At 35.9% G+C, this 18,713-nt stretch overlaps 1 protein-coding gene across 2 annotated transcripts in view; it reads left to right on the top strand.

Moving 5' to 3' along the window:
* The window catches only part of RAB28 (RAB28, member RAS oncogene family), a 61,454-nt gene extending 48,432 nt beyond the window's left edge, over positions 1 to 13,022 (top strand). Inside the window, exons 5-7 of one of the 2 annotated variants that reach the window (XM_042812569.1) lie at positions 1,668 to 1,771; positions 4,467 to 4,544; positions 12,122 to 13,022. In XM_042812569.1, coding sequence (XP_042668503.1) covers positions 1,668 to 1,771; positions 4,467 to 4,544; positions 12,122 to 12,214 — 275 coding nt within the window. In that variant the 3' untranslated portion in view covers positions 12,215 to 13,022. Of the gene's footprint in view, positions 1 to 1,667; positions 1,772 to 4,466; positions 4,545 to 11,026; positions 11,186 to 12,121 lie in introns of those variants that run through there. The other variant, XM_042812570.1, reaches the window with a different exon arrangement.
* The last annotated feature ends 5,691 nt before the right edge of the window (positions 13,023 to 18,713 follow it).

The raw sequence follows: 18,713 nt of genomic DNA, 5'->3' as shown, positions 1-18,713 counted from the left end.
TACGTAAGTATGTGTGTTAACAGAGATGTGGTGTAAATATGATCAGTGGTTGACTTTTTAACTGTAATCGTGTGTAGGCTTGAAGTTTCAATACAGAGGTATAGTTAAGGTTCCTTTAAAACATTGTTAAATAAAAATAAAGGAAATATTTAGATTTCTTTTTTCCCCCAAAGAGTAATCACAGTAATGTTGTGTTTTCCAGGCTGCACTTACAGCTAATATATGAAGAGTAAAATTAATAGCTAATAGTCATATCGGTTGGAGAGTATGCTGTGTTTTTTTATTCTTAAAAGCATTTCAACAGAGGCTCTCTCCTGGTAGTTATTTTTAGGAGAAAGAAGTTAAACAACTGTTATATAGACTGTATGAGGCTTTTTATCGATTTTGGGATTTATCCTAATAAATGCATTTGTTCTTCCTATTTTTTGTAAAACTGTATATTTTACATTTAATATGATGTACTGTACTACAAACGTTAGCGTTAATAGCTTAGTATTTTAGTCCTTCACAAATTAATGCCTGTGGTAACTGGATGATTTTAGGCCTGTTCTTATAAACAAGGCCTTACTGATGTGTGAGGAACAGTAATATGTGGCAAAAACTCCACATTAACCAAAGTAAGCAGTATAAATGGGGTGTAGGAATCCCCTGTTAGACTAAAAATCTCCAAGAGAAAATCTCCAGAGCCTAAAAATTAAAGACCTCCAATATCATTTTAAAATAAAGCCTTTTATGTAGTATGAGAGCTTTTTTTTTCAGCTGATAATCAAATGACACTATTATGCAGGCTTACTAGATTTGCAAATTTACAAGTTTTTACAAGTCAGTTGGGTCCCTTCCTCAGGAAATCGGTTTAAGTTTTTTTTTCCTGTATTGACTCAAAGAGCCTGGTTGTCCTTAAATCCTTCTGAATATATTTGCCTTATAATTTGACGGCAGAGAGTCAACACCCTTATAGGAACTGTAATGCAATAAAAAGAGAAACTTTTCAATATAGTTTCCAGTTACCTTAGGATCAGATTTGGAAAAACTGGAATGTGCACAATAAAACCTGTGCAAGACTTGAGCTCCATGTTGTGTTGTAGGCAATGAGTGCTTTCTAACATAAAATACCATTTGAAAGCTTTGCTTTGCTTCCAGTGGTTATAAAATGCTAAAAATGAAAATGCGCTAGCACGTGGAATTGAAGACTTCATATAAAATAACTAACCATTAATGTTTTTATTCCGTTCATTTTTTTTATTATAGTGAATGTTTTTGCTCTACTGTGTTCTGCAGTAAAGTTATTTCCAACTCATTTCAGATGTACTTTGTGAACTCTGTCTCTCTAGTTTATGCTGGACTATCATTATACATCATACTTGTTAAAAACAAAACAAATTAACTAACAAAAAAAACCTCCACAAAATTTAATCCTCAGATTGTTTTTCTGCATGTAGTTAGTGGGAAAGTTGTTACCAATTGCCTGTGTGAGTCCAGAAATATGCACAATGTATTTTTCACATGCAATTATAAAAAGAAACTGGCATTTGCATACCTCTGCAAAGAATAAGATGACATCTGATGTATTTCCAGTGAATGAGTTTTCTAAGACAGGTAACTACATAAGGATACTCTATACTCTCTATGTTACTCTGTAGTAATTTTTTTTTCCCACTTGTTTCTAGTTGACTTGGAGCATATGCGCACAGTGAAAGTTGATAAACATCAGCGATTTTGTCAGGAAAACAATTTCAGTAGCCATTTTGTGTCAGCCAAGACAGGAGATTCTGTAAGTAAGAAAAATAAACGCTGTATTGATCTTTCTGTGAATGTATATGTTCTTTATTAATTACAGTGTCTTCTCATTTGCTTTGGGTTGAGGTATAGATCTTAGTGTACAGGTACTCCGGTTTATACATCATGAGAAATGAGGCCTGTTGGATCTCTGCTGTCACCCTTTTTTCCAGGTGCAATCTCATCTACAGAGCATCAACACAAACTTTTAACAGTTGATAAATTCACAAGATCCTGTTACAATCAAAATTTTTAATGTGGGTTCTGAGCCAGAAGATGTTCTCTCTGCGGGTCCATTTAAACTTGAACTTTCTGGTATTTGTAATGCTTTGCTGAGCATATTTTAGAATGATCATTTATTTCAGACCTAATTTAGATACTTGTTTTAGTTGGAAGTGTGTGGAAAAAAAGGTTCTCTTTTAGTTGACTGATTCAGATGAAATCACATTGTATTGTTTTTCTTGATTTCTATCACATACTTAATGACTGTGTTATTTCTGTTAAAAACATAAGTCTGTCTTTGTCTTACACGGGCAACATAGCTTACTTTATTTGAGTATTACTGAACAGTAAGGCTGTGTCCAATTATATGGAAGCATAATTCTGTAACACAAATGGCATCACTGGTTGTTTAAAGATATTTGGTGAAAGCTCAATTACTTTTACAGTGGACTGCCAGATTTTATAATTTGTGTAATTATTGTGTTATACTGCTGATACAAATGCAGTGAATCCTGATTCTCCTTAGAGTTTGTATTAAATCTTTGGCAGGAATTTTTTGTTTAAAGTCTGAAAATGTTTTTCTTATGTTAGAAAGAGAAGACAAATTTTATAATACTTCATGCAGTGAAGATTGCATGTGATGAAATGTGTTCCTTTCTCAAGGAGACAAACATTTTGTGGTAAAGTAGTAGTTTTTATAAGATGGATGTAGTTAACATTACAAATTAAGAAGGAATCTTTTTGATGTCTTTTTAATTGGTGATGTAATTCATGAATTACAGCAGCATCCCACTGTATATGCTAATTGTACTTTTTTTAACTTACTGTTTAAAAACAAAAGTAAATCAGAACGAACCTAAAAGCATTAACCAGAACTTTCTGTTTAGATACCTACTGACAAAAGAAGGTATGAAGAATAGTTTACAGTAGTTCATTTTTAGTTTCGGTATAAGTTTGAATTAACTCTTTCCACTGTTACTGCAGTTCATGTATTTGGGTAGTTGTGCAGGGAAGACAGGGTGTTTATTCTGGACAGTGATTTAGGGAGAGGCCTTCCGTGGCTGCTGTGGGTATAGATTAGAGGAGTCTTACATGCTCAATTAAGGTGGATGAAGTGATTTGTTTTGTTTACCTCAGATCTTTCATTTGCAAAAGATAATTTTATATACATAGAAAAATCTGAATGTCTCCTTAGAGGAGCATTAAACTTCATGAAAGATTTACAGTAGCGTAACTGTCGTACTCTCCATTGAGCTGCATAACTAGAGCACTGAGCTCCCACCTGGTGCTTTGTGCACAGAACTTCAACACCGCAGGTGATCGGTTCATTACAGCACAGAGCTTGGTTGGGCAGGTCTCTGAAAAAGGTCTGCCCATTTCCTTGCTCTATGGGTGTTAGTACAGTAGGCTGATAGTAGACCAAGTAGATGAGAGAAAGTAAGGTGATTTTGGAAGTGACAGTGGCTTGTTGGTTTTGCCATTCGTTTTCAGCTTCCAGCTGAGCTGGAAGAAAAAAATGTGTGAATGTTTTTATTTATTTGTTTGTTTATCTATTTTAATTTTTCCTTGAAAATGATTGATGCTTCCACAGGCCTTACCTTCTGGAGTGGCAGCTGTATGGTGAAAAGCGCTGTAGGCTGGCAGGCTAGCCTTTGTGCTCAGTTGCACAGCCACTCAGAGCATAAGATGCAGCTTGTCAGTATGCTGCATTCAGCAGCAGTAGAGTCTTAAACTGTTCCTGTTTAGTATCATTTGTGTCCTTTAATCAGATTTAAAATGCAGCTTCCTAAACACTAAGATTGGTGGACTGTATTCAGATGAAGTAAAGGATTATTTTAGATAGCCTTCCCACTCAGTGTTATCTGTCAAACCTCATCTGAAGTTTAATGGCTAGGCTGCTTCATGCCATACCACATTTTGCTTAGACATTCCTGTTCAATAACAGAACAGAATCATTCGTAAGACTCCTGAACAAATACATAATTGCTTTGATTTGATGTTCGTAATGTTTTTGAAGCATATGCAGCAGAGATTTTGGTGCTGATGGTGCACAATTCAGTTGTTCTGAATTTCAGAAATTTATATCTTTATTTCACAATACACTGGTGAAATATTTTTCTGCTAAACATTAGTGAATAAGGGTATTATTCATATTCTACAGCACTGAGAGCAGTATTTGAGAGGTGGGTTGTGTAAAAGCTTGTTTAAACTTAAGCCTCTGGAGGCAGAGTCGAAGTGTTGCCTAAAAATCTAGCATACTGTTCATTCCTCATAGCATTGTTATTTTCCCCGATTTTTAAACAAAATTGAATATACCAGATGAGATTGTTCTCAGATCTGTTTCGCACAGGTCACAGTTCTCTATATCTCATTGTTTACAGTTCAAGAATGGCTTGATACATTTGAAAGAACTTCTAGGATGTCTGTTTTTAATCATTCAAATATGATGTAATTTTTTTTTTCCATAGGTCTTCCTGTGTTTTCAAAGAATTGCTGCTGACATTCTTGGCATCAAATTAAACAAAGCAGAAATGGAACAATCACAGGTGATTTTTCACAAATACTTGTTTTGCTTAAAATTTTATTTAGTATCTAGAAAAAAAGAAACAAAAATAATGTTGCAAATTAATATCTATCCTTTTAAGTGAACTGCACCCATTCTACTAAAGAGTTAATTACTATCACAAGAGCTTCTTAAAAATATAATAATCTTTATCCATTGTGATAAACTTTATAAAAATTTTCTTAGAAATTAATATCTCTTTATATTTTTGCATTCACAGGTAGCATGAAAGAGGCTGTTATCTATAGATAAATTACTGTGCACTGATATACTCAGTGTTTATGATAACTGCTTTAAAATTCTTTACATACTAAAGTAAAATCATTTTATAACACTAGAAGCTTAAGAGATAGAAGGCGTAAGGTTCTGCAAGTGTAATTGTTCTAAATTAATGGTCAGTATAGACATGTACTGAACTGAATAGGAAAAAAGTACTGTTTCATAGAATCATAGAATGGCCTGCATTGAAAAGGATCACAGTGATCACCTAGTTTCAACCCCCATGCTGTGTGCAGGGTTGCCAGCCATTAGACCAGGCTGCCCTGTTTGTCAGTTACGGAGTCCAAAATTAACTACGTGATGTCCTTTGGTTGGTTAATCTCAGAGTTTAGTTTTCATTGTGTGCCTTCATAATGCAGGATGCTGATGATGCTTTCCTCAGTAAGGTCTGTTTGCCTCAGTGTAAGAGCACTATTTCCTACTTGTACATTATCTTGTACAAATGAGAAACAGATCTTTTTCTGATTGAGCATACCCATTCTTGACAGACCTGTGGTATCAGGTGTTTGGATAGCTAATATGGCTTCCTGCCATCTGAAATTATTTTTCTTACTGTGCCTTTCCCAAATAATCTCCTCTTAAAGGAACTCCTTAGTCTTTTGCTTTTGGACTTTGTGTTTTTTTTCTTTGTGTTGAGTTGGAGGATTTTCTGTCATCTCCTCTGCAGCAAGAAAGGACTGAGAGGACAATGTTTCCCAGCAATAGGTGGGAAGTCATCAAGAAGCATGTCACCTATCCTCTTATATTGGCTAATAGTGAGTTAGTGGAGTGAACACAGCAAATGCACGTCAAAACCTTGTTGCATATCTTCCTTTGAACTGTAACAGAGCTTCTTACTGTTTCTGAGAAGAATGTTTCATGTGATCATTGCATGCAAAATAGTTCTAACGAGAGTAGTTTTATGGCATTTTTTAATTAATGGGAAATTTTTTTTTTTTGTTTTTTCTTTAATTTGAACTGTAATTTTTTTTAACTGTAGTTACTAGAGTTGGATGTTATTTGTTTAAATCAGTGGATGTTAGGTGATCTAAAATGTGTTAATTGTTCAAATAAGCAAACAAGCAAGAGCTTTTCCAGTATAGCCCCTTTACCGCCTTCTCCTGCCAGGTTCCTGCTTCTAAATATAATTTTCCTGCCAGGAAGACTGTGAGCACATAGGTTTAAACCAAAGGATTTTACACAAAACCATTTCAGAAACCTCAAAAGCAAAGATGATACTATTGAGGCAACCTTTACCATGTAATGATATTTAGGATTACAATTATTAAACCCAAAAGTGGCTAAGATGGTGACACGGTGTCCTAGAATTGCTAGATGCTGTTAACGTTAAATGAATACCTCCAAAAATAAGTCAAAACGTTTAATAAAAGAAGCCAAACCAATGACACAAAATGCATCTTGTGTACAGGTTGGTCTCCTGCTTTTTGAAATATATAATAAATATGTAATTTCTGAAAGTGTTTCACCACTTCAGTGTTTACAATCTGTTGAAGTGGTTGACTACACAACTGTATTGCAAATAGTAAAACGGCAAAATATACTTAAGAATGAATTCCTAACAAGCAAAGGAGAAGAGTTTCAAAAAGGTAAATAAATATTGGGAGTTTTTTCAAAATTTGTTTACTACTGGGGAACCATTCACCTATTGTTCTGAACTGTATAATGATTTGTGTGTGAATAATGAATCCCACAAAGAGCTCCTTAATTTTTCTTGAACTGTTTAGCTTGCACTGAAGCAGCAGTCTTACTTACACCTGTGTTGTTGTGTCCTGTGAACTCAGATATAAACTTGTAGGCAGATATGCAAATACCTTATTACATTAAATACCTTATTAAAATAAGAATATGAGAAAGGAGATTACGTATTGTAGCATTATAAAAGAAGTGTCTGTTTTTAAAGTAAGAACCTCTGTGTAGACTTGTCTGAAGAATGCATTGCTGTCTAGTTTGAACTGGTGCTGGCTTTAAGTGGGCTTTTTCCCTACCTTATTCTAAATAATCACTATTTTTAATGATGTTGAATGTATCAATGGAATGTACAATATGTGGATAGGACAGAATTGATATTATGCAAATTAGGGTAGCAATAACTAAGTTAATATGCACAGTCTAAATACTCACTGTGGCCCACGTGTTACTGTTAATCTAAGCTGTAGTGATTTAAAGAAAATAATCCAAATTAAAAAAAAAAAAGAAAAAAAGGAAATAAATCCAGACACAAGCAACAACAAAAGAAAAAGCAAAACCTGTCAGTGGAGGTGGTTAGAAAAGAAATTTTGTTGCCTCCTCACTCAGGTCCAGCAGAAGTCTCTCCATGGTGTGTGTAGCAAAACAGAGAAACAGCCTGACTTAGCAAGATTCTTCTAATGAAGCACAATTTTAATTCTGAATAAGCAATAATACTTTGCCAACAGTATAAGGTTTGCTTTGAACAAATTTCGAGCACTTTGAGAGTGCTATTTTGAGCAGGCAGTAAGAATCGTTCAAAATTAAGTCAGTGAGAAACCAAAGGGAATTGTATTTCAGTGTTTGTCTTGTTAGCTGTAGCTTTCGGTTCATTATATTTGGTTCCACACCTTGGGTAGTTCTTAAGATTGGAAAGTGTGCATAAAATAGGAGAAAGAAAAATTTTAACCTTCATAGCCTCAGAGAGACAAACAGAAGGACATTTCTTGAGAGAAATTCATTAGTCTGCAGTGGAGAAGCTCTACTGAAGTAATGTGTAGATGCTGTTGCTCAAAAGCATGGAAGTGGGTCTTTTGGCTGAATGGAGGTGGTTTTAGATGATTCCTGGTATACTACAAATAGTTTGTGTGATAGAGAGTCCCATGTGTGTATATGGGGAAAGGGAAGGGTTTTCAAACTTCTCTGCAGTCAGCGTTAGATTTCCTTAAATTATAGAATGGCTCTGTGAACATGCTCCTTAACATTTCTAGGTGTTTAATACTCTACCAACTGGACTATAAAAACAGATAAATAGGTGCTATAAAAGGAACAAAACAAAACACAAGAATAAGTGCAACTTAATTAATTTGCTAGCATTGTATTTGATTTCTTCTTTGAGCAAAGAGTAAAGCACACGTTAGTTTTACAAATGTGCGTTGTTTTCTTCCAGGATCTTGTCTTTGAATTTTCAGTATTTTGTGTAACGCGAGGTTTCTTTGTTTTGAAAAATGAGAGGATTTATACTTGAGTATATTTTAGTGTAATGGCATGAAGCATCAGGGTGGGTCAAGTTGGGTATTAGGAAAAAGTTTTTCACCAGAGAGTGGTGGGCATAGAACAGGTTCCCCAGGGCAGTGGTCACCTGCAGCTGCCAGAATTCAAGGAGCATTTGGACAATGCTCTCAGAGACATATGGTCTGATTTTTGGGTGGTTCTTTGTGGAGTCAGGAGATGATCCTTATGATCCTTTCCAGCTCGAGATATTCTATGATTTTATGTTTGTCAGAGAACATCTGAGTGTGAAGTGTTTTCGTTTGATTTAGGTGGTAACGAACAATAACATGAAATACTGAATTTGTGTAAGGCACCAACAGTGAAATGATTTATCAGTTATGATTTATTGTATATTTCTTCTTAGTTACTGATTGTCTAATGCTGAGAATACTCTTCATAAATTATTTCTAGCACTTGTGATTTTATGGCTGAAGATCATATTTTTTTTCTTTAAAAAACGATTCCAATTGTCTCAGTCATTAGGAGAATCATAGTAGTCACTGTCACTCGCCTGTGGTTAGTAATAAGAATCCTAAGCACACTACTTCAACTTGTATGAATTTGTGGGGCTTGACTTGTGGCTTCTGTGCTTTGATGACTGGCAGAACTACAGAAATTCTTTTGAAAAGTAGGTGGGGTCTTGGTTCCCCTTCAAATTGACTGCTAAACTGTTAATTAAGTGCAAGAACAAGCCTTAGAAATTATTTGCCATGCATTGTGTTAGAAAACAGCTGCAGCAGTTTAAGACGTTAATGCAACCCAAGATATTTGTTACTGCCCTTTTGCTGGAATTTATTGCTCCCCCAGCACAATCAGAAAATAGAAGGTGATCGTGTGCCTTGGCTGCATCAGGGTGAAGTTCAACAGCTTAGCTTAAACTGCTGATGAAAGTTGTTTTTAAGTGAAGTTGCCAGACTTTGTGCTGAAGTGGATGAGGTGCAAGTACATGTTACATTCCACCAGCTCTCCTTTGGCAGCAGTGATCTCCAGCAGAGGAATAGAACAGGCATTTGGGGGTGGTAAGTTTTTAAACTATCTCAGCAAGAGCTCCTAAATCTTGTCTGTTAACATGCTGAGATGACTGTTAATCAAACCTTTATTTAGTCAAAACTGTGGTGAAACAAAGGAATAGATTACTGTTTGTGTGTGACTGGAACGTGTTTTTGAAATGGAACCATTCCAAAGTCAGAAAATTGCAGATTCTGACTTATTTTCAGTCCTCAAATTCCTCTCCTTTAAATCACAAGGGTCTGATGAAATTTGAGGAAATAGCTCCTCTACTAATCAAATGTTTTTCTTTCTGTATTTTTTACTTTCAACCATAGTATAAAAACCGCATGGGGTGCAGCTTTGTTCCTTGGCGTTGGCAAGAGGTAGCGTTTTTGTAAGTGATTTGTAGTTTTGTCTTTAGCTGTATGCCAGCTCAAGAAATGAGGGTGTGCATGTGCCAGTTTTGTATAGTAAAATGTTTGGCAGATAAGTCAGATTAGGAATTCAGAGCACCTGCACCAAGTAAGTTTTTTGTCATTACTAACAGTGGTTTGAACCTTGACAATTATAGATGTGTCTTGTATAGATACAGATACAAAGAAGCTCAAAGCTTTTAATCACCTTGAAGTTAATAAGATAAATACTGCAATTTATTTTTTAAAAACATGTGAAATTCCTTTAGAAAATCCTTGTCATTTATGTTAGTCAACTTTTTGCTACAGTGTGCCTAAACACAGATCACTAACCTAGCCTTGTTTACATGATGGGATTTGGACCAATGTTTTGACGACCAATTAATTACCTATTGATTGCAAGATTTTTTTTCCTTGGCTTTAGTCAGAAGATTGGTATGACGAAATTAGGTCCTGTGAGGTCAGATTGCACTGTTTAGTGCTAAAACCCCTACTACCCCTTCACATGGATTTAGCAACCTTCCCTTTGATAACATCAGGCCAGGAGTCTAGTAAATCACAGATGTTGTCTACTAGATAAGATAATACAAATGTGATCAATTAAACTCAAGAGGAGTACATCAGCAGCTAATAAATTCACATCCTTTACCAGGCAATTCAATTACTAGTATTTGTTTGACATAAAGGTTTTATTTACAGAGGTAATCTTTAACATGTGCTGCTCATACATTCATGTAATCCAGTTTACGTACTGTTTCCTTCAAAATAGTGACATACATTCATTTAGCCATTCATTTTAACTTTAAAAATGCATTGCGTAAAAGTTGGAGTTTTAAAGAAAAAGATTATTTTATCTTTCATTGCAGACCTCTGCAATTTTCGTGCTTAAGTTATATGATTTTTTTTTGCCCTTTACGTAAGCAATTTGTTAATAGAAAGCTTTTAACAGATTTGTTTTCACTTTAGGGAAAAAAAGGAGTGTTTTTTTCTTTCTTTTCTGTGAAGTAAAATCAAAGCTGGCAGTGCTTTGACGTGAGGTTTTAATCTGTCACTAGTTTTTGGTTAATATCCAGGTGTAATGTAAGAGCTATGTAATGGAAAAGATATTCACACATTGCTAATGCACTTGTTACAGTTGCTGATAGGAAAGCTGACTACTGTAAGATTTATTTACCTCAGGCTTAAAGGAAGAGGCTGTTGTCACCTTCCACTGAATTATCTTCCCTTTTCTTTCCCTTCTATTTCTGTCCCTTCTCCTCCTCTAGTAAGTTTTTGTTGATTGCATGCATGAATATTTCACTTTGATGCTTTGAAAGTGCATGTCCTTGAAGAAGCCTGAGAATGAAAACAGATGCTGATCGTGATGCTTTCTGCTAGATAAGTTCCTGTTCTGCATAGGGCCTGAAAAGAAACGCGCTTTGTTCTAGCTTCTGTGCTGACATTTTGTATCATTCATTCTTCCTTTTCAACTACTGATCAATCTTTCCATTTTTTCTTCCCTTTCCTTTTTTCTTTCTTTCTTCTCCTTCATCTCTGTCCATTGTGTTGATACATGATTGAACAGCATGTTGTCAGGGCAGAAATAGTGAACTATCCTGAAGAAGATAACCAACATCACAACACTTCCAGCTGCCAGAGCAAAGTCTGCTCAATGCAGTAGTTCAGGTATTGATGTAGAAGTTTTTGTTTGTTTGTTTGTTTTTTGTTTTTTTTTTTTTTTCAATCTGCATTGGTTTTACATGAAATAACATCTATAGTAGATTCTCTTAGAAATGAGGTACTGATATAAATCAGTAAGCAGAAATAATATATATAGTATATTAATTTGAAGTCTTGTGTTCAATTATGAGGCATTTCTAATAACCCCTTAGTTCATAGAAACTTGGTAATACTTCATGTTATAGTATTAAGAGGAGCTTTCAGGGCTGTAAAGTTCAAAATATTACATTGCTGCCTCAAATGAAAGTGGGCGGAAAGCTGGTATCTCTTATTTCTCTCCCCATGTAGGAGAAACCAATAGTTCCATTAAATGCTTGATAAATAGAATGTGTAATATCTGTTAGATTTTTGTATTTTTGTATTTGTAGTACACAGAAGTTCTTTTTATGTTAATTCAGACTTTGTCTAGATGCATAGTTAAGCGCTTTTTTTTTTTTTTTTTTTTTTTTTTTTTTTTAAGGATGTTTGTATTTGAAATTTGCTTTGAATTCTGTCTGTATTTTCCTCTGAATAGCTTAAAGAGGCAAAGGTGAGCTACCTGCAATTTCTGGTTAAGATAGGCAGTTATTCTGAAAGAATGCATACCACAGTGTTTGTAAAATTCTCTTTTATAATTTACATGCAGAACAATTCTTGAGGAGAAAAAAAATGCATTTACTGATTTTTTTGCATTGCTGCTTTTTATTAGCTCTGTAAAATTGTCAAGAAAACTTACCAAGGCACTTCCCTCTGCTTAGTATGAGTCAACTTATTTAGACTGAGAAAATAACACCTGATCAGACTTACTGTAAGATGCTGAAGAAAACTGAACTGTGTCTGTTTTGCACAATCTCTTTATTTTTCCCTCTATGTTTCATAGTAAATTATCTGTTGAGTTGTTTGCCAGCATCAGTATTGTATTTTGATTCTGATTATTGCTGTGTTTTTTCTTTTGTGACAGAGAGTGGTGAAAGCAGATATTGTCAACTACAGTCAGGAGCCTGTGACAAGAAGCGTTAATCCTCCTAGAAGCTCAATGTGTGCAGTTCAATGACTGTATTATTCTTCTCTGTTTTGATACTTTTGGCTGTCCTACTTTGACACAGACTCTAGGATTGCCAGGAGCTTTTAACAGTCACCATCGCTACAATGCAATTACAAGTTTCAAAAACATGTTGCACCGTTCAGAAGCAGCAAGCAGTTATTTTTGACTGGCTGAAAATGAAATGTTAAGACCACACACTTTGAAAAATAAAAATCTACATTCTTCTAAATTATATTTCAGTAAATCAGTAGAACTGTGTTTGTTTTTTTCCTATCTATTTGACTGATGCTGGAATGAAAATGAATGAAGAAGTATGATTATGGAAGTTTTGCCAAAGCATTTCTTTTTCCATTTTTTTTTTTTTTTTTTTCCTCCTGTGATCTAAACTAGCATTCAGCAACTTCTTGAATAGGGATAACTTGAAAAGTATTCCGTAAATGTATATACATAATGCAAAGTGTATAAATTGTATCCAGGAAGAATCAGTGGTTGAAATAAAGCTGTAATATAAAAGTAATTACTTTTCTGAAGTCTCAAGTTGAAGTTGCCTTCATGGATGCTCTGAAAAAAAGCTCACGTTTTGTGTATTTTTATTCCCACATCAGTATTACTTCTTGTAGTAGTAGATATGCTCATAACTCTACATGAATATGGATGAACCTCACTTGGCTGTTTGGGCTGTAAATGTTGAGTGATATATTCAACGTGCGTTAGAAACTGTTGATAGATCAATTAGGATCAGTCATTTTTATTAACTGAGTGACTTATTTTTGGACTGATACTATCTTATTTCTATTTAAGAGTTTAAAAAAAAAAAAACAAAAACAAATAAAAAGCAGTGTCCTCTGTGATCATCATATTTCTCCTCTGTTCCTTTTCTAGCAGTCTCTTTCAGACATACAGTTCTCTCATGCCACATCTAAGGTAAGATGAGGAAAAAAATTAAGCCAACCTAATTCCAAGTTAGAAGGCTTTTCCTTTTTCAACTCTACAGTGCATTTTCTTATGAAGTATGACAAAACATTTGGACATTTAGAAAATTGATGAGGTTGAGCAAAGGAAGCTTGTAATTTCAAATGGAAAAAGTGACAAGGTCTTTCAATTAAGGTATTCCTATAGAGCTGCTGAAGAAAGAGTTTAAAATTTAAAACAAATATGTTTAAGAAATTCCAAGTGGTGAGAATCATAAAATGGTTTGCATTGGAAGGGACCTTTAAGATCATCTAGTTCCATGGTATAGGCAGGGACACCTCACTCTAGACCAGGTTGCTCAAGCCCCATCCAGCCTGGCCTTCAATACCTTCAAGGAGGGAGCATCCACAACCTCTTTAGGTTAGATATTAGGAGGAAGTTTTTCACACAGAGGGTGGTGATGCACTGGAACAGGTTGCCCAAGGAGGTTGTGGATGCCCCATCCCTGGAGGCATTCAAGGCCAGGCTGGATGTGGCTCTGGGCAGCCTGGTCTGGTGGTTGGTGACCCTGCACATATCAGGAGGGTTGAAACTGGATGATCATTGTGGTCCTTTTCAACCCAGACCATTCTATGATTCTGTTCCATTGTTTCACTGCCCTCACTGTAAATAATTTCTTTCTAATATCTAGTCTAAATCTACGCTCTTCTATTGCAGAGCTGTTTCCCTTTGTCTTGTTGCTATATGCCTTTATAAAAAATCCCTCCCCAGCTTTCCTGTAGGCCCTTTCAGGTAATGAAAAGGCACTATAAGGTCCGCCCCCCACCCGAGTCTTCTCATAGAATGTGCTATTTGATATTATTTTAGTATATTCAAAGTTAATTGGAAAGTTAAGTTTATTTTTGAACTGTTCTGTGTGCAATTTGATGTGTAGTTTTATAACTTAATGATAATGACTTAGCGTTGTGATATTTTAGCATTGAAACATGGGGAATTTTCTGAAACAAGCTGAATTGCTGAGAAAGATTCAACAGTAGGTGTAAATGTGAATTTCCAGTGAATTATTTATTCTAGGGTTACCATCTGTGTTCTTCCTTCTATCCTATGGAGCTCATGTTTCACTGCATGGTGCTTAACTGTAAGGTAAAAGGCAAACTGAAAGGTGAACTTATCTTTTACTTATCGATGGATGAGTACATCTGCCTCACAGTCATTCTGAAGTAGCTGATGAATCATACTTGTACTCTTCAAAGCATCTGGTAAAGTGTTTTTTGTTTTTTTTTTTTTTTGAATCCTTGGATATTTTTCTTCTTGGTGTGCCTGTGTCCATACCTCTGCCCATATACTCAATTATCAAACATGTAAATTCACCCTCTCTCTGAGATCTCACTGGAACATCAAGATCTCAACATTTCTCCAGGACTTACATGTCAACTTCATAGTCCTGCTTCCCAACAAACATGTTGTATGGTCATAAAATGTGAATATTTTTGGCATTTCAAAAAAATTTCCCCACACTTTATAATAAGTTTAAGTCAAATTTTGTGAAAAATGACAGAAATAAGGTGCCCATCAGTTTGTATTGAAGGCCTATCTTCCTAAAGATGTTTGGTACTTAGCTGGCAATGATCCTTCATTCTTTTCATTTTGTTGGTGTTGATGTTGAGGAATCTCTGTCTGCAAGAGCAAAAGAAGCAAATGTGAAAGAAGTTGTTTGCTCCCAGGATGCTTTTGGCATGCAGGTTTAGATGGTGGGAAGATTCACATCTCTAAACTTATGCCTTCTGATGAAAGCTGCCTGTTGTGTAAGTGGTAGCATTTACCTGAGATAACTAATTACATTAAAAGTAATGTGGCAGGCCTGTAACAAGAAATAGTGGAAGAATATAGGTCTACTGAAAATTTTTTGCAATGTAAACCGAGCCATTCAAACTTTTGAGGTGCAGAAAATGAACGTGACAAACCCCTAGCAATATTGATTTTAAAAAAAAGTGTGCTTCTCTTAAAAACTTTTCATAGTTCAGCTTTTCAGAAGAGAATGCTTTCTTATGACTTGTTAGGGAAAGCTCATTATTACCTGAACAATCAAAAACTTCTGATTTTATGTACATTTGGAGTAACCTGCTTTGTGAAAGGTCTGATGCATCCTTGTCCAAGCTATTTTACCAGTGGATTTTTCTGTCTATTTGTGAGCTTTTATTCTCAGTGTATTTTTCTAGGTGTCTTTGACTTGCACATCCGTCTGTGTTTTCTTCCCATTGATCTCTTCACCATTCTTCATATTTCAGTCCTACTTCCTCTGAATGTGCTTGTTTACATTTACGAGACTTTCTCATTCTTCCTCCCTAACATCTATGTATATTATTTAGGCTAACCACGACTCTTGTGTCTACTCTGCCCCCAGCCCCTCCTTTTGCTGCCCCTCTTAACCTCTTCTAAATTTCTGTTTTGTATACTGACTTCCACTCTCCCTGCCTTTTCCCTACCTTAGCCATCCCATTTAGATCCATTACCTGTCCACATTTTAATCCTTACAAATGAGCTTTGCTCTTTTTGTTCAGCCTTTGGGACCCCACCCAAGCCGTTGGATTCCAGCTGCAGTGTAAATCCCGGGGCTGTGGTAGCTGCCTTTGAAGTCTTGCAGCAGCTGTTGGTGGAGATTCGGGGTGCTTTTGCCATCTGTATGGTCTGTGTTCCACTGGGCTGACCAGAAAGGTCAGAGATAATTCCGAGGATTAAGTGATGTGGAGAGAAGGAGTCGCCTGTTTGGCAGAGAAGGCAAGGGCTATCTGTAGTCTGATAGGGAGGAACAGACTGAATGGGAAAGGTGTGCAGCAGAGAAGCAGGCAGCCAGCACCCTATATCAAGTCTCTTGCAAGTAACACTGCACTGCTGGCCCCCAAAGTGCTCACACACCTGGCTTAACTGTGTACCATATTAATGAGCTTAAAAATTGCTTGGAAGGTGAGAATTGGTTGAGAGTAATTCAACAAACAGCAATGAGGTTAAATAATGTAGCACTCTACCCAAGTGAGGTGACATGTGCTTAATGTCCACTGACATAAGGGGGTGGGGGGCAAGCATGCTCTCTCCTGGAGCTGAGGCCAGATGAAGGGAAGAAACTTCTTCAGGCCCTGATCTTACACAGATGCACACTGATGAAGTGATCTGCCTGCTCAGAACTGTTGTAAGGAATCAGTGCAGTAACAGCTGTATAGCTAAAAGCTGTGTTTGAGTTGAACTCACTGCTATGATCAGCATCATCTTTTGTGTGATTGTGCGCTCGATTATCAGCACTTTCAAAACTTGCATTTGAAATGTTATTTGTATGCAACTTTCTTTTGTGGTTCTAAGATTTGGTGGGCCCAACTTTCTTTTTCATAAAGAGCAGCACAATGCTGTTTTCCCTTATGACCAAATTGTGATTGTCGGAACCTGAGATGAGTCCATGAGCTCCTCCCAGTGTTTGGTTCTTTTGACAGTTCATACGAGATATGAAAACACATGGGTTTCTTTGTAATTGAGCTTTCTTTTTTAAAGCCTTAAAGAACAAATACAAGGTCAAAATGACATGAAATGTGTTCTTTTGAGTAATTTGGAAATTGTTGATGCTATGAAATATATAAAATCATGTTTTTTTCTATTAATCTCTACCTTACGTTAGAAATTTTTTTTTTTTTTTTTTTTTTTTTTTTTTTTTTTTTTTTTTTTTCCACAAACGAGCTTTCTAACCTTTGTTTTAAGATGAATGTGACCTGTTCATAGAAGTTGTAGTACAGAGTACTCGTCAGAAGGTGCCCCTATTGCATGCGTTGATCTGAGACCCAACACAGGGTTGCTGAACAAGGGGAACAAGTGGCATTGACTGAGTCACCATGTACTTTGTCTTGGGCAGGTCACTAACCTGAGCTGGTGCAGCAGCTGCAGCTGACTGGAAACAGGAAAATCTCCCATAATTTGGTGTCTTTAACTCTTTGGAAGTGCATCTTGGTATATCTGACTGGAACTGTGCTGTTCTATTTATCTTTTGTCATTGACAGAGGGCTAAATTGCTGTTCCTTAACATAATTTACAGTTATGTAGTAATGGGAAATTTTCTGTGAGGGGAATTTAATTTCTTAGAGCACTTGTATTTATTTCTGATGGTAGATAAAGAATTGGTACGATGGTCAGGATGGAGAAGTACTTAAAGCAGCAGTGACTTTCATAGAAATGATGTTTACAATGCTGACATCTGGAATTTTAGCATTATTTCCCAAGCAAAGATGGTATTCTACAGTGCTATACTTGCATTCTTTCTCTTAGTTCAAGTACTGCTGCTTAACATATCCATCTGATTTCTTTAGGCCGTCTTTATTTAAAAACAACTCATAACCACTTAAAATGTCAAAGCAGCTGAATGCTGCTGAAAAGAAGCAGCCAAAACTTATCTGTGTTTGTGTAGGGGTAATGGCATACATCTGAGATTGAAACACCAGGCCAGATAATTATCTGTAGGAAACAAATTTATTCTCTGATTTCAGTTACTATGAATAGAATGTGATTAGAATTTAATGTGCTGCAGTTTTATTTGCAAAATACACAGGTCCTGTATAAAACCTCTTTTTATAATGTACTCTCCAGAAGCCTTGGGGATCCCTGTTTAACTTGCAAATGCAGAAGTTTGATCTTCCCCAAATAGAAGATAGTGAAGCTCCTGAGTTCCACGAACTGATTTCTATTTTCAGCTCCCCATAGAGAGCTGACTGTTCAGCCAATTTAAACTTTTTTCTACTCCACTTCATCTTCATTCATTTTGGCACTGACTGAGCTTTTGAACTGGAAAATTTCCAGTTAGCTAATTGGCCTTTTGCCTTGTTTTATGTGGGAGTGATGTCAAGTGCTGAAATAACCAATTGACTGAAAGCAATCTTGTTTCAAAGGTTGGTTAGAACCAAACCTAAGAAGGTACCAATTTCAGGTTTGTTTTGTATCTAACCACTACACTGAGTTCCTTATTCTGGTGGACAGGCCTCTGAGAAGAATATAGATTTGAGGTCAAGAGCTGGTGTTTGCTCAGAGACCACATTTAGAGCCCTGAATTCTAGGGGAAATAGCTTAGGAAGCCAGATCTTTTTTTAATTTCACTTTTAAGACTTTTCTCTATATCTGTGCTCTACTATCATGTTGACAGCCAACGTTTCTATAAAGATAGGACTTAAGTCCCTGCTTAAAATACAAATTGTGTTAATTGTACATTTTTCAAGATTCTTTTTTCTTTTGAAGATGATTTGACTGAACAGCTTATGTTGTGTGACACCTTCACCTGGCATAGGTGAAGGTGTCTGGTGCTTACTAATGGTCAACTGTGTTAATTACAATCTGCTGAGTATCCTGTACTCAGCTTTCTACTTTCTGCTTTATTTTTTAAAAAAGAATGATTATAAATAACAGATAAGATCTCAGATGGATTTTAACTAGTTTCTCCCTCGGAAAAATGGATCATGCAAACTGCTTTAGGCAAACATTTTTTCTTTGCCAGCTAAACTCCATTTCTGTCTGTTCCGGGGCTGATCCATGCCAGGTAGCTTGCAAGATCATGACCTACTAATCCTTT

This window comes from Centrocercus urophasianus, unplaced genomic scaffold (genome assembly GCF_019232065.1).
Source record: "Centrocercus urophasianus isolate 14NV4802_14NV808 unplaced genomic scaffold, USGS_Curo_1.0 seq_13, whole genome shotgun sequence".
Lineage (NCBI taxonomy): Eukaryota > Metazoa > Chordata > Aves > Galliformes > Phasianidae > Centrocercus > Centrocercus urophasianus.
Note: the sequence above shows the minus strand (reverse complement) of the source record. Positions and strands in the feature narration are given on the sequence as shown.